Genomic DNA, 13,760 nt, shown 5'->3' with positions numbered 1-13,760 from the left:
TCCTATGACTCTTTAGGACACCATACGAGCCCTTAGGACACCATATGATCCCTTTGTCTTCTTGCAACTTCTCTATGGCATCCTATGATCCGTTAAGACACCACATGACCCCTTAGGACACCATATGACTCCTTAGGTGCCGTTAGGGGTCATGTTGTGTCCTAATGGGTCATATGGTGTCCTATGACCCCTTAGGACACCACATGTCCCCATCCATATAATAGAACTCTAGAACCAAATAACTAAAGGAAAGCTCCTTGTATTGTCTTTAATACAAGGCACAAATGAACTCTTACAAAGATATAAGAAAAAGGAAACAATTAAGATAGTCTCATTAAAGATGAGACTATGATTAATAAAGATTATAGATATGAAGCATATAAATATGGACAACAATATATGCTTATAGCCAACTCACGAGAAAGTATTTGAGTCTATGGTTGAATTCAACAATGAAGATATTGACTAGTTGGTTAGAGGAAGCTAGGGGAAAAGCACATATGCCAATGGGAGAATTGTTAGTTTGATATAAATCAAGCAAGAATCGGGTTATACTTAACCAAGTGTTGGGGCTTCGAAGCAACCATCCGATTATACAAAGTCATATGCAAAGATATCAATTAGACTTAAGCCAGGATGACTAAGAAGAAGTAATATCAAGATCAATGAAGGTCGATTCATATCATCTTGGCCAATCACATTATGGTGCCTTACATTGGAAGAATGAATATCATATTGAAGATCAACCTTTGGCATATGGCAACGAAACCTATATTTAAATGTTTATTTCCCTAGGTTAATGATGTGTGTAGACACCTAAAAATGTCTCATTAATTCTACACTAATTATTCGTTTATTTGATTAAGTAATTCTTTAATTATTTGATTAAACTAACTATTTCTTCTAATCATCGCCCTTCAACACTCCTAATTATTCCATTTCTATTCTCAAATCATTTTAATCAGTTAACCATATCTCAATTATTAATTGAATATCAATTATTTAATTAATTACGTCCTTTTCCTTAGTTAAATAATATTTATTATTTAATTATTTCAATCTCTAATGTTTAAATAATTTAATTTAAATTATTTAAATTAATTAACTTATTCCTCCAATTCCCCAAATTATAATTTCACATAATTCCATCTAATTTCATTTTACATTTCCCTAAATTATAATTTCACATAATTCAATCTAATTTCATTTCATTTCTCTCAAATTCGAATTTATATTAATTTCATCCAATTTCATATTTCCAAATTCACATTTTCCCCAAATTTGAATTTCAGTTAATTTCATGTGTATTTCAGCATTCGAATGACCAAAATTCAAATTCAAATTGAAAATGAAAATCAAATTCAATTTCAAATTCCTATAACACATGCTAAAATCAGAACTGATTGATGAAATCAGTTCTCTAATCAGTTAAATCATCAATCATCCTTTTTAACTCTCAATCACCTTTTCTGTCTAATCCATCTATTCAGTCTACTGGTCAATCAATCCACTTATCTCCCTGTTGTCACGAGGATTTGCACTCGATGCAAGTTTGAAGCTCCTGCAATCCAGTGACACATTGGACTGCTCTCAGGTTGTGGGTATCCTATTATGAGAGCAGACCTGCAGATTATAGGCTGGCTTCCTATTTGATCACCTAAAATTTCAAATAAATTTTTGAGAAAAGGGAAGAAGGATATGCATAAAACTGAAAATTAACTACTGCTAGGTGATCCACCAATGATAAAAGACCCGCAAACTGCTTACAAATCCACAAGATAACCAAATAATGAAACTGCTTAAACTCACAACTCAAACATACATGTTTGCATAAATGATTCTCTTGAAAGGCTAGCTTACTGATGTTCACAAAAATGAGAATAATAATGTTCTCACAATTTTGATGCAACATAATCACATACACAATCAGAGACCTGCACTATAACATGTACTTCAGCCCTAAGCATCTAAAGAAACTAAAATAAAATGAAGGATTCTATAAAAGAATCACATAATTTTAATCAAAATGCTTACAATCATAACATTTAGACCAAAGAATTTAAGGAGGAACTCCACTTCTTTATTGAAAACAAGGAACTTTCTGCATTACAAATCTGGAAAAACTCCTAAAAATGAGTTACAAGAGCCTGAATATCTAATGCTACACAAGTACAAAAACTTCTTTAAAAATTACAAAAAAATATGTGTCACATTCGGACATGAGTCTACTACTTATATTATAAATCTTATAAAAAAATATTATGTTTTGATTGTGAATAGGGTGGTTAGACGTACACCTACTTCTTATTTTTTTCTTGAAATTTTAGTACCACTGTATTGAAATTTCAAATTTTCATGAAACACACACACACACACACACACACACACACACACACACACACACACACACACACACACACACATTTCAAAACAACTAGTAGCTTAGAAAATACATTCAATTTGCTACAGATTATCTTCTTACATATTTTTAAAATAATGTTCATAACTCAAATTGTCATGTCAAGTTGCATAACTCTAATTTTTTGAAATTTCATTGCCACTTAAGAGCATGTTTTTACACACCATGATCCTGTACATACCCTTAACACTAATATCATTCAACGATAATTGCAATTACGTCCATCAAAATAGAGAGACCGAATCTACAAGATTACAATTATATCATTTGAGGACTCAAATGTCATTTCAATTACATGTTACATTTCATTGAAATAATCAAAAAACATAAATGAAACCATAAAAAAGATTCATTGAGCATGCCCGGTCTACTATCCTCCAATCCCCAAACACTCATTGTAGGCCACCCAACCACATGTAATCTAATGATATACTCCCTCTGTGCTAAGAGATAGTTGCAAAGACCACAAAAACTCTCACACACAAGACATGTGGGGAGAGATGCATACACTCATCTAAACACACATAATACATAATGATCTAAGAAAAAATTAGTCATAAATAAGCTAGATTAACCAAGTTAACCACCAAAACTAGAATCTAACTAACTGAATCCTTAAGCACAATGGAATTTAATCAAATCAACAAAACACTAAATTGAAGCATCAAAACCCCCTTTTTGTCAATCCAATTGGCTTCCATTGCTCTTCTTCATCATCGTGTTGGCGTGGCTTTTAGTATCTATGCTAGAGTACCTGCATAAGTTAGACACAATAATTCTAAAGACAGTGGTTAAGGAATTTTGGAGAAGTTGAGTTGGATTTATAGATTCTGGAGGATGATAATGGACGGTTGAGATTTATTCTAGAATGGAAATGATCAATGGTTGAGATTGCTTGCAACAAAATTGATTGAGAGTTTAACTCATTTGATTGATAAGTCAATTGGATTGATTGATTAGAAGATTGAATTGATTAGTCAATCAATTGAGTTAATTGATTAGTCAATCAATTGAGTTAATTGATTTGTTAACTGAATTGATTGCTCTGTTCCAAAAAGCTGATTGAGAGTTGAAAAAGGTGATTGATGAGTTAACTAAGTAAAATGGGGAGATGATTGAATTGATTACCCAATCAGATTAAAAGTCAGTGGCAGTTATAATTTCAACATGTGCTATAGGATGAAATTGCATTTGATTTACATATTATTTGAATTTGGATTTTCGAAAAGTGAAATGCACATGTAATTAATTTAAATTTGATGAAATTAGAATTTGGAAATTTTGCAGTTGAAATTTGGATTAGAAGATTAAATTAGTTAATTAAATAATTTAAAGAAATTATTTAATTATTTGAAATCAAATTTAATTAAATTATAAAGATTATTTAATTAAAGGATTAAATCATAATTAATTAAATAATAAATATTTAATTAATTGTATAGAAAGGGTTAAATGATTAATTGATTAATACGATAGAAATAGAATAATTAGTAATGTTGAGGTAGGATGATTGAAATTAATGTGGAAGAATTTACTTTGTTTAATTAAATAATTAAATAATTATTTAGTTAATATGACAAATAATTAGTGCAGATTAAAGAGACATTTTTAGGTGTCTACACATAACATTCAAACATGAGGGATATCACAAAATCCAAAGGCCAATCACAAATAGCAATAATTAAACATTAATAGGTCAACAACAACATGAAATGCATGATCATCTTTTAGGTGCTACTCAACTAGAGGACTAGATGTTAGAGAGATAGAGAAGGGAGTATCATAATGTAGCTTGAAGGGATGGCTGTTGCGAAACCTAGTACTCTCTCATACAGAGGGATGGCTCTTGCAAAACCTAGTACTCTCTCATACAGACAAGAATACTCGATCATACCCGATCCGACTCTCTACGAACGAGTAGGTCTCCCCAAATCATCCTTAATCTTTACGATCACTCGAGACGTCAGAAAGACATCCATTATCTTTGTTAATTTTATTATCCATGTTTCATTAATTTTTTACTTGATTAACTCCCCACACAATGATTGCTAGTGTGCCACTTTAGGATGGGAACACATTGGGAGCCACTCCCTCATTGACTCTAATATCTACCTAGGCTCATCACGTTCCATAGAATGCAGGACAAAATGAATACAAAATCAAATAACTCAAAGTTCTCATTTTTACAAATTTTCGCCAAGTAGACACAATTTTCTCAAAACATAATAATCACATGTATCAGAATCCAAATTGATCCAAACTCCAAAGTTACTAAATATACCAATCATTCCTTACAATAATCTCCTTATATTTAATCAATCTCCTTACCATTTGCCTTTATGGTTTGCTGCTCACACCACCTGCCCACGTCTGCATAGATGTTTGAGAGAACATAGGTTATCTTTTTAAGATCCAAATAAAAAAATAGCATTCTGTAAGTACTCCTAAGCCTATATCCATATGTGATTTGCAGGTACAGGAAATTAGATCCACACATCCACCTTGGCATCTTGGTGACAAAGTAAAGAATGTCCTCAAGATAGTTTATAGTTTCAGGATATGTACCATAGTGCTTCATCGATTCAAATATTTTGAGAGCATCCTTGCAAAATCCATTGTGTGCATATCCCACAAACATTGCATTCGAGGATCACATTTCTTTCAGGCATTTTGTCAAACAGTTTACGTGCCTTGTTTATGCTTCCGCATTTTCCATATACGTCTATCACGTATGTCTACAATACTATCTAAAAAAAAATCCCCCTTCCAATAAGCTTTGATGGATGTCCATACATCTGACGAAATTCCTCTGTCCTTTATCTTTTGATGAATTGAATACCCTGTTCCAAAACTCCCATTTTGGCACAGGCAAGGAGAATGGTGGCAAAGATTGCGGAGTCTGGCTTTATAACTGCCAAGTGCATTTGCTTGAAAGTTTCTGAAGCGTTTCCAACAAATCCCTTTTGCGTACGTATATCCTGCAATCATGGCATTCCATGAAACCGCATTTCTTTAAGGCATTCTGTCAAACAGTTCACACACCTCTTTATGCTTCCACATTTTGCATACATGTCTACCAAGCATTTCCCAACGTAATATTTGAATAATCCCCATTCCGTTATGCTTTGATGGATTGCATACCCTATTCCAAAGCTCCCATTTTCCCACAGGCCGCTGACAAATATTTTCCAAGTAGTTTTTCAAGCGATACAGTGTTCCTAAAATTACGACTGTTTTTTACAGCTAAAATGATCAAATACGGCCATTAAATTTAAAGCTCAATTATTTCTCTGTATAAACAGATAACACAAATACAAGGAACGCTTTTATGATCTCTCATATGGTGGTGTGGGTTGTCTGCTATACTACATCACCTCATATTTCAACTGTATTTCCTCTCCCAGTTGAAAAAGTCTCTGCTTTGGATTTGTCAATTCTCATATATAACTCAGCAAGAATGAGACCTCTTTTGTTTCTTTTTGGTAATTTTTACATTGCAACGTTGGATGCCAGGTGTGCTGTTAATCTCTGACCTGCAATTGGAACCATAGGTTCAATGGCCAGCCAATAGTTTTGGGATAACAGTGAAAGAAAGAGATAATTATTTATAGTTAAATCTTAAATGATAAGAGGACAGTTTAAATCATATATACTAAGCTTATATAAATACTATATTTTCTAGGTTTAATATGTTGTTTAATGAATGTTGTTTAATGTGTGTTGTCACACTAAGAATATATTTGTAGGCTTAAAAGTGTTAAACACTTAAGAGTTGAGTGACATCTAGGCTTAATATGATGCTTGGTGTGTGTTGTTTAAGACTGGCTGAAGACTCATATTTAGGTACTAATAATTGAAGTTTAAGTTTTGTAAAAGTGATTAAAATATTTCTTTCAAGATTTTTGAGATTTATTGTTTACATTAATTGTCATTTTGAACTATCTTAGTAAGTTGCTACACCTAAAAAAGAATTGAGGATATTACAATAGTCCCTTTATTTACTATAAAAATATTTATATATTTTAAATAATATTTTTGTACAAAAATGTTTTATATGTATTTTATTTATTTATAAAATTATATTTTCTAATCCTTGAAAATTCAAATTATTAATTAATTTTAAGAGTCCGTAATTTTTTTAAAAATTTGTTATAATTTTGAAATAGATATGATTTTTTTTTAAATAATAGTTTTAGAATACTTATTTTAAAGTAAGCACTACTAATAATCAACTTATAAACTTTAATAATCAATTTATACTCTATCTTCAAATAAAGTACATCTAATTATAACATTAAAATTATTATTTATACATTAAAAAATCAAATAAAATTTACAATTTAAAAACTTAAACAACAATAAACCTTAATAAAATATTATTTGTTTGTCTGAAAATTTAAAAGTGCCCTTCAATAAATTTTGTCCTCATCGGGGTTGATTAATTCCTTTCAAACAAAGTGCAACATTCTGTATGGTAGGCAACTCACGAAACCTTGAGTTGCAAGCCTCCCAAAAATCCGTCTATAACAAGTAAAACAATATTGTCCAATGGTTGATAAGAAAAATAATTTTTCTAATTTGTAAACTTAAAAAGTATGCATGTAGGCTTTAAGAAAAGTAAAAAAAGTTAAAAAAAAAAAAATACTTGTTTACAATTGATGGAATTAATTTTTTTTAATAACCATTTAAACATAGAAAATTTTTTTCATTACAATAGTATTGCCTAACGCAAGTACTAATAATATTGGTAATACTTGAAAATTCTCTAATTATTTTAATGAGAAGGGATAAAGTATTTAAGAGTCAGTGTAATTGATTGTTACTTAAAAAAAAATTATCATGGAGTTCCTCCAAAAAAAAACTTGCACAAGACTTAGTTGATTTGGTAAATCTCAAAATTGTCACAACAAAATTTTCACAAATTATGCAATCATAAACATGTAGTTTACCTATGCGATGCATATATTACACAATTGTCGGACATCCACTTTAAACAAACACTTAAACAAACACAAGCAGTACTTATTGCTAACCATGACTAATAAAAATTAGTTTACCTATGAGATGCATGTATTACACAATTGTCGAACAACCACTTTAAACAAACACAAGCAATACTTATTGCTAACCATGACTAATAAAAATTATATAATATTTATACATAAAATAAATAAATTGACATAATACAATATGCCAAGTTTATATAACAAAACTATAAGCTTTATTCATATACTAAAAATAATTCTAAGAACTTGCTCTATCACACGAAGTTTAGTTGTTTTAACAAAACAAGGAGTATGCCAAATTAATTGAAACTATTGTTGGGCTCCTTGGCGTTGAGGAACTTTTCCATTTAGGAAGTAAATATACATTCTTAAAGGAGAGTAATTGCTATTGAAAAATATTGGACAATTAAAAGAATTGTTGATCATTGATGAGGAGGTAACAAATTCCATTAGATTGTTGATTCCATGTAATGGAAGGTGATGAAGAAGCATGGATTAAGATTGTTGAAGTGTTAGAAAACTAAGCTACATGGATTGTTCAAGCCATGTAGAAGGATAAGTTGTATCCTTGAGGGGTTCAACAATGATTGCTAGTCATGGTATTGTATGAAATCCAACACAAGAGTTTGGATGCTTGCATAACAATGTGTTTTGAGTGGTCTTTTTGATATAAGACTCATGTGAAGATAACTTAGAGGCTAGTGTGCAGAAAGAATGAATATCACAACCTATTATGAAGAGAGCTCAATAAAACCAAAGCATAAAAGCTACCCAATATGAATAAGAGGAGTAGCAATGAAAAAATGAAAGATACCAACAAAGCATAAGGCTAGGTTTGAAAAATACCAAGAATGGCATGTATGAGAGCCCCATAGTGAATTTAAAGGGCTCATAGCCTATGAAGCACTTAGTGAATAAAGCCATAACTTGTGTAAAGTAAGTGAAGTTGTATATTAACCCTATGTCCATAACCCACACAACACTTAGAAAAAGAAGCCTCAACCTATGCAAAGCAAATAAAGCCCTATATCAACACTATGTTCTTTGATGTTTCATACCTTGTTCAAAGTTCTATGTATTGCCTTGTACTAGTTTTGAAATGTATTATCACTACTAAGTAACACAATTAGTTGCATGCACTCGTTCTTCTCTCTTGATAGCCGCTCCTATTCTTTCTAACATTATTAAATTGTGTGGTGTTCATTAACTTTGCTAGTTGGTTTATCATCCTCCTTGCATGGATCACCCTCTTCAATTTGAGGCCCTCGCTACTTTCTTATTCTAGATGAAGTGATCATTTTCTCATACCTTTTAATTCTTAATCTTCTAAGTAGATATGTCAATTTGATTTACAAGCTAATTTATGAGTTTATGTCCTCTATGAATATAATTTGATATTTATTTTTAAGTAAAAAATAATGAAATTTTTAAACTATATCTCCATTTATATGATGCACTTATGTCAATAATATCATCATTTCCAAAAAAGTAAATTAACAAATGTAGTATTCTATGTACAAAATAAAATAAAATTATGTGTAGGTATTTCAAATATTACTTCACATGTCCAAGGGGTTGAGATTAATTGGTTAAGCATTGAGTTCTCATTGTGGAGATCCAAGTTTGAATCTCAAATGAACGTCTAATACGGAATTCTGAGTTGTTACTCTTGGTCTTCCATAGTTGGCTTCTAGTGTGGAGGTGGTTTCTAAATAAGTGGATTTGTAAGTTGTGACTCTTGGTCTTCCATAGATGGTTTCTAGTGTGGTTGCTCAAGATGAGCTAGCATTAGTGTCATGGTTGAGCTCACAAGAGCTTGTATTGGTTCATGTTGATGCTCACAAAATATTTGTAAATGATTATCAAGATAAAAAAATTATTACTTCACATACAAATAGAATTGTACAGTCTAACATATTAGCTTAGATTAAATTTTCTAATGACATAACCATTGTGCCTCTTTTCAATGCAAATACTAATATACAATGATACATATAATTACACCTCTCACCTCCTTTCAATGCAAGTGCTAATATACAATGATACATATAAATACACAGAAATGATCTGACTTTCCACCCACCCAACTAACCACCTCTAATTGAGTGTGATTACCTATAACAAATATAAAACTAAAAAGTACATTGAAGAAGAGAAAAAAAACCAAAATGAAGAAAGTGATCATACATAACACTCTACTGTGACAATGACATTAAAAAGGACTCGGAAAACATTCAAACCTGCACAGTCCCCGTTCTGTAAAAGCGACCATTAAATTGTGGATGCCCTTCAATACGAGTAGACCTCTCCCCCTCCTTCCTTGCTGTTGTGGCTTCTGCTCTGGGAGGACTGTACAAATAGAAACAAGCCCTTCCATTTACATCACTGGCACACACAAATATCTTGTCTCTCCATAAAGTAACACACCAGACAATGGAAACTTCTGAAGGAAGTAAATCTACTGGCTTTTCAGAATTCTGTTTAGTGTCATACTCCCAAACTTCTCTTCCCATAAAGGAATAGATCTTTCCAAATGCTGCTACGAACTTTCCATCATTCATATATTGCGATGCACTTTCCTGTAACGCCCATGTTCTTGTGTTTACATCAAAAACCTCTTGCAAGTTGCCCTTCATAACCCAAAATTTATCATCAAGAAATGCACCAGTAAAACCTCCTGATTGATTCATATCAGGAAGCAGTTCCCACTTGTTCTGGTCAACATCATAAACCGCTGCCCCAAATTCAGATTTCTCATCATTGTCCATCCCTCCTGCAATGTAAATCAGGCCTTCAGGGGAAGCAGAGCAGGCAAAGTGAGCTCTCGCTGTGGGCATATCAGCGCCCCTGGACCATTTGGAGGATCTAAAATCATAATGAAAAACAGGGTGAATTTTCATTTTTGTTCTTGCTACAGAACCCTCTATGATGATTAGCTTATGGTTGACACAAATGCACTTACTACAGCACCCACAGAATCCAGACAGGATTGGAACTGGAGGCAGTATTTCCCATGAGTTTTTGAGAGGGTAGTATAGAAATACCCTTCTGTTGTCTTGAATCAGCCATATGATTTGCTCCCAAATGCCATAGCGTTTCCTCTCTTGATAGAACCGATTGCTGTTCACTGCTTCCCTCCACTGTTTATTCACAGCTCTGAGATGGCTGTGCCACTGGTATGAAACCTTCATCAGGCACTCAAGACCTAATTCTTCTGTAAGGTTTGGAAATAAACCCTCCATCATCAAAACAGAAACAACAGAGGGTATTAAAATCTTAATTACAAGACTCAATATAAATTGTGACACAGATATGGCAAAGGGTTTTCTTCTTCAAGTAATACAGTCTTCTTAAAATTACGACTGTCTTTTACAAGTAAAATGATCAAATAGGCCTTACGGCCATTAAATTTAAGCCCTAATCAATTTTCAATATAGACAGATAACACAAACATGGGAAATGCTTTTTTGATCTCTCACATTTCATCCGGAGCCGTAAAGACTTTCGTGGCAGACTTCCCCTCCACCGTCAACTTTACCATCTATTTGCCACCGCCTGGTAAAACAAACTACCCTTTTTATATAAAACTGCCTGCTCAAATTTCCCTATCAATAAATTCCAAACGGAGAATTGAGAAGGGTGTGGGTCATCTGCCATCACATCATCTGATATATCAATTGTCAGTTCTCATATTTATCTCAGCAAGAATAAGACCCTTTTTGGTTTTTTGTAAGTTTTAGACTGCAACATTGGATGCCAGCTATGGTGCTAATCTCTGAACTGCAATTGGAACCATAGACTCAGAGGGCAGCCAATAGTTATGAGATAGTTATGAGATCACATTGAAGAAAAAGATAATTATTTATAGATAAATCTTTGTGGATAGAAAATGATGGTATTAATAATTAAAGTTTTAGTCAATTAAATTTTCATGTCTTTTATTATCATTTTAATTTTTTCCGTCAAAACAGTTTTAAATAGATCAAATTACAAATTTATTATTATTGTAATTGAATAAAAAATCATATAATTTTATTACAAATTTATTTTTATTCTAGTTAAATATTAAATCATATAATAAGTGAATATATTAAATGTTTGTCTAGCGTACATTAAAATATGGATTAAAAACAAACACAATCATACTAAAATATGATATAAAACAACTTGTATCTTAATTTTTCTTCTAAATGAATAGTAGTTTTTATCTTGGTTGACTTTGTAGACACTTGAAAATAATTATTTTAAGGTCCCGACATAATTAATTTATTAATTGTGCCAATAGTTTATTCCTCCTCAATATTAATTAATATTGTCACTATAGTCTCTTGATTGGTTTATTTAATAAATCAATCCCCTTTTATTCCTCTAAAAATCATCAATATTAAATCTTCTCAAATTCCTCCTCTTAACTAATTAATACCTAGGTGATTCCTACAAATCACCTTTTTGCTAATCCATCATTAACCTAATCAATTTTTCTAGAAACTTCCTAATCTGCTAACTCTTTTGGTCTTTTTAGCGCAGGCGCTCGCGTTTCAGTGCGTACGCTCACGTTTCAACACGGGAGAAACTGTATCAGCACGACTGTTTTCAGAATCCCGCCCTTTGCAAAAAAATTTTAATTTTTTTTGAATTTTGAAATCTAACCGCTAACTTTTATTGCAAGTTTTTTTTTTGTGTTTCAGCGCGAGCGCAAGTGTTTCAACGCGAGCATAGGCGTTTTAGCGTGTGCGGAGGTGCTTCAGCATGACCGTTATAGAACGACGTGACAGTCAGGTATAAATCAACTGTCTTGTTCACATTCATTTTTTGTAATTTGTTTGGATTTTGGGCCTCTTCAGCGCATACACAGGCGTTTTAGCGCCTACGTAGGCGCTTCAACGTGATTGACTGCATTTTAGCGCACGCGCTGTTTCTGTAGGCTAGTAGCTACTGATATTTTTTTTATGAGTGTTGCAGCTTCTTCAACTGTCCAAGACCTAAGAAACACAAAAACTACTAATCCAATTGTTTTGCAAGTTGCCTAGGAGTTCCAACCAAATATTGTGTCTTTTTTTCTTAACTAGGCACCTTGATCTAATTAGGGGGTAAATAAACCATTGTCTTTTGTGTTTGTGAAAAGCGTAAAGGTAGGAGAGTATGCTCTCGTCTAGCTAGACAATCAGAAATCCAAACCCTCCAAGCTTTTCATGTTTGTTGCATGTTTACCCTTAGTGGGCCTGCCCTCCCAACTTGCTCTTTGAGCCGATGAGAGGGGAATGACCCAAGTGAGTACCCCTAGACTTGGAGTTCCCAACTCACTATAATAAATAGGCCATTGATGACGAAAGGGTCAATGGTTGGGGCTATATGAGAGTTCACTTTTACATTGGGTGCTTGGTAGGATCCTAGAGATCTCAATCACGCTTGCGTGACTACTAAGTTCTTGGTGCTTTGTTGGGCTATAGGCTTCAATTGCCCTCCCGCAATTGCGAAGGGTAGCTCCTAATAGGAAGACATATTAAACACCTTGTGCATAGTGGCAAAAAACCTTCTAGTCATTGGTGCAGGAGGTCGGACCTCCAAAGCCGCCCATATTTTTACGGCCCGTAGTAGAGACACAAAGTTCTCCATGGGGAATTTTCATGGGAATTGATGCTTGGTTTCCTTGAAGAAGTGAGTGTCGTGGAGGGGAGCCAGTGGAGTCAAGCATCTAAGTGTCCGCTTTGGGTAAGCGTAGCTGGGAAACCAATTGGGATCCAATGACTATTGTCCTTGCCAGCCTTAAGAATGTTGTACATGAGCATGAGTATCTTTGAGCTAAAATTCATTTGATTATTGTGTTTTCTTTGTTTGGTACTTACTTGCCAAGAGTAGACTAAACACATCATTATCCTCAAACACTTTGCAAAAACACTTGTCTAAAAAACAAACAATCATCCAAGTCAAGGTCCTAGTCACAATTCCAAACATAGTCATACACAAGTCACATCCTAGTCACCATCCACACAAAGTCTTAATTGCGTCGAAACTCCTTTCGTCTCATGTTTCAAAAACCTAAGTTGTATAAGCATCCTAAGAAGTCAATCCATTGACCTATTAGGAAGAAGAAGCTCACACAAGCACAACTCGTTAGACATCGGAAATTTTGGTACACAAACCGTAAATTGTTGCTTAAACATAGGACCTTCTTGCATCATTACCACGATTACGTCCATGGTCATAGCAATGAGTTTGATGCTAGTGATGAATTAAGAGTCTGTGCCCCCCATCAAGGTTCAAATTTGTCTTTTAACACCAACTATCGTCAAAATCAGGGTGGTCGTGTCCCTTCATACAACTTGCCATCCGAA

At 33.2% G+C, this 13,760-nt stretch overlaps 1 protein-coding gene across 3 annotated transcripts; it reads right to left on the bottom strand.

Moving 5' to 3' along the window:
• Positions 1 to 4,511: 4,511 nt before the first annotated feature.
• On the bottom strand, positions 4,512 to 11,171 carry LOC131051488 (F-box/kelch-repeat protein At5g60570). Of its 3 annotated transcripts, none has more exons than XM_057986044.2 (3): positions 10,905 to 11,171; positions 9,666 to 10,639; positions 4,512 to 5,952 (listed from the first exon to the last, which is right to left on the bottom strand). In XM_057986044.2, exons 2-3 carry the CDS (start codon positions 10,614 to 10,616, stop codon positions 5,941 to 5,943), a joined length of 963 nt encoding a protein of 320 aa, XP_057842027.1. In that variant the 5' UTR covers positions 10,617 to 10,639; positions 10,905 to 11,171; the 3' UTR covers positions 4,512 to 5,940. The 3 variants fall into 3 exon arrangements, with proteins under 3 accessions (XP_057842027.1, XP_057842026.1, XP_057842025.1); XM_057986043.2 differs by having other exon boundaries at positions 4,513 to 5,952; positions 9,666 to 10,661; positions 10,905 to 11,170; XM_057986042.2 differs by lacking the exon at positions 10,905 to 11,171 and having other exon boundaries at positions 4,514 to 5,952; positions 9,666 to 10,898.
• Positions 11,172 to 13,760: the final 2,589 nt, after the last annotated feature.

The sequence above is a fragment of the Cryptomeria japonica genome, chromosome 7 (assembly GCF_030272615.1).
Source record: "Cryptomeria japonica chromosome 7, Sugi_1.0, whole genome shotgun sequence".
Classification (NCBI taxonomy): Eukaryota; Viridiplantae; Streptophyta; class Pinopsida; order Cupressales; family Cupressaceae; genus Cryptomeria; species Cryptomeria japonica.
The sequence above is the reverse complement of the archived record's forward strand: the minus strand, read 5'-3'. Positions and strand labels throughout refer to the sequence as shown.

What these genes read in the sequence shown, in the direction of transcription:
- LOC131051488 (XM_057986042.2), bottom strand. Translation starts at nt 10,670, where the DNA reads ATGATGGAGGGTTTATTTCCAAACCTTACAGAAGAATTAGGTCTTGAG.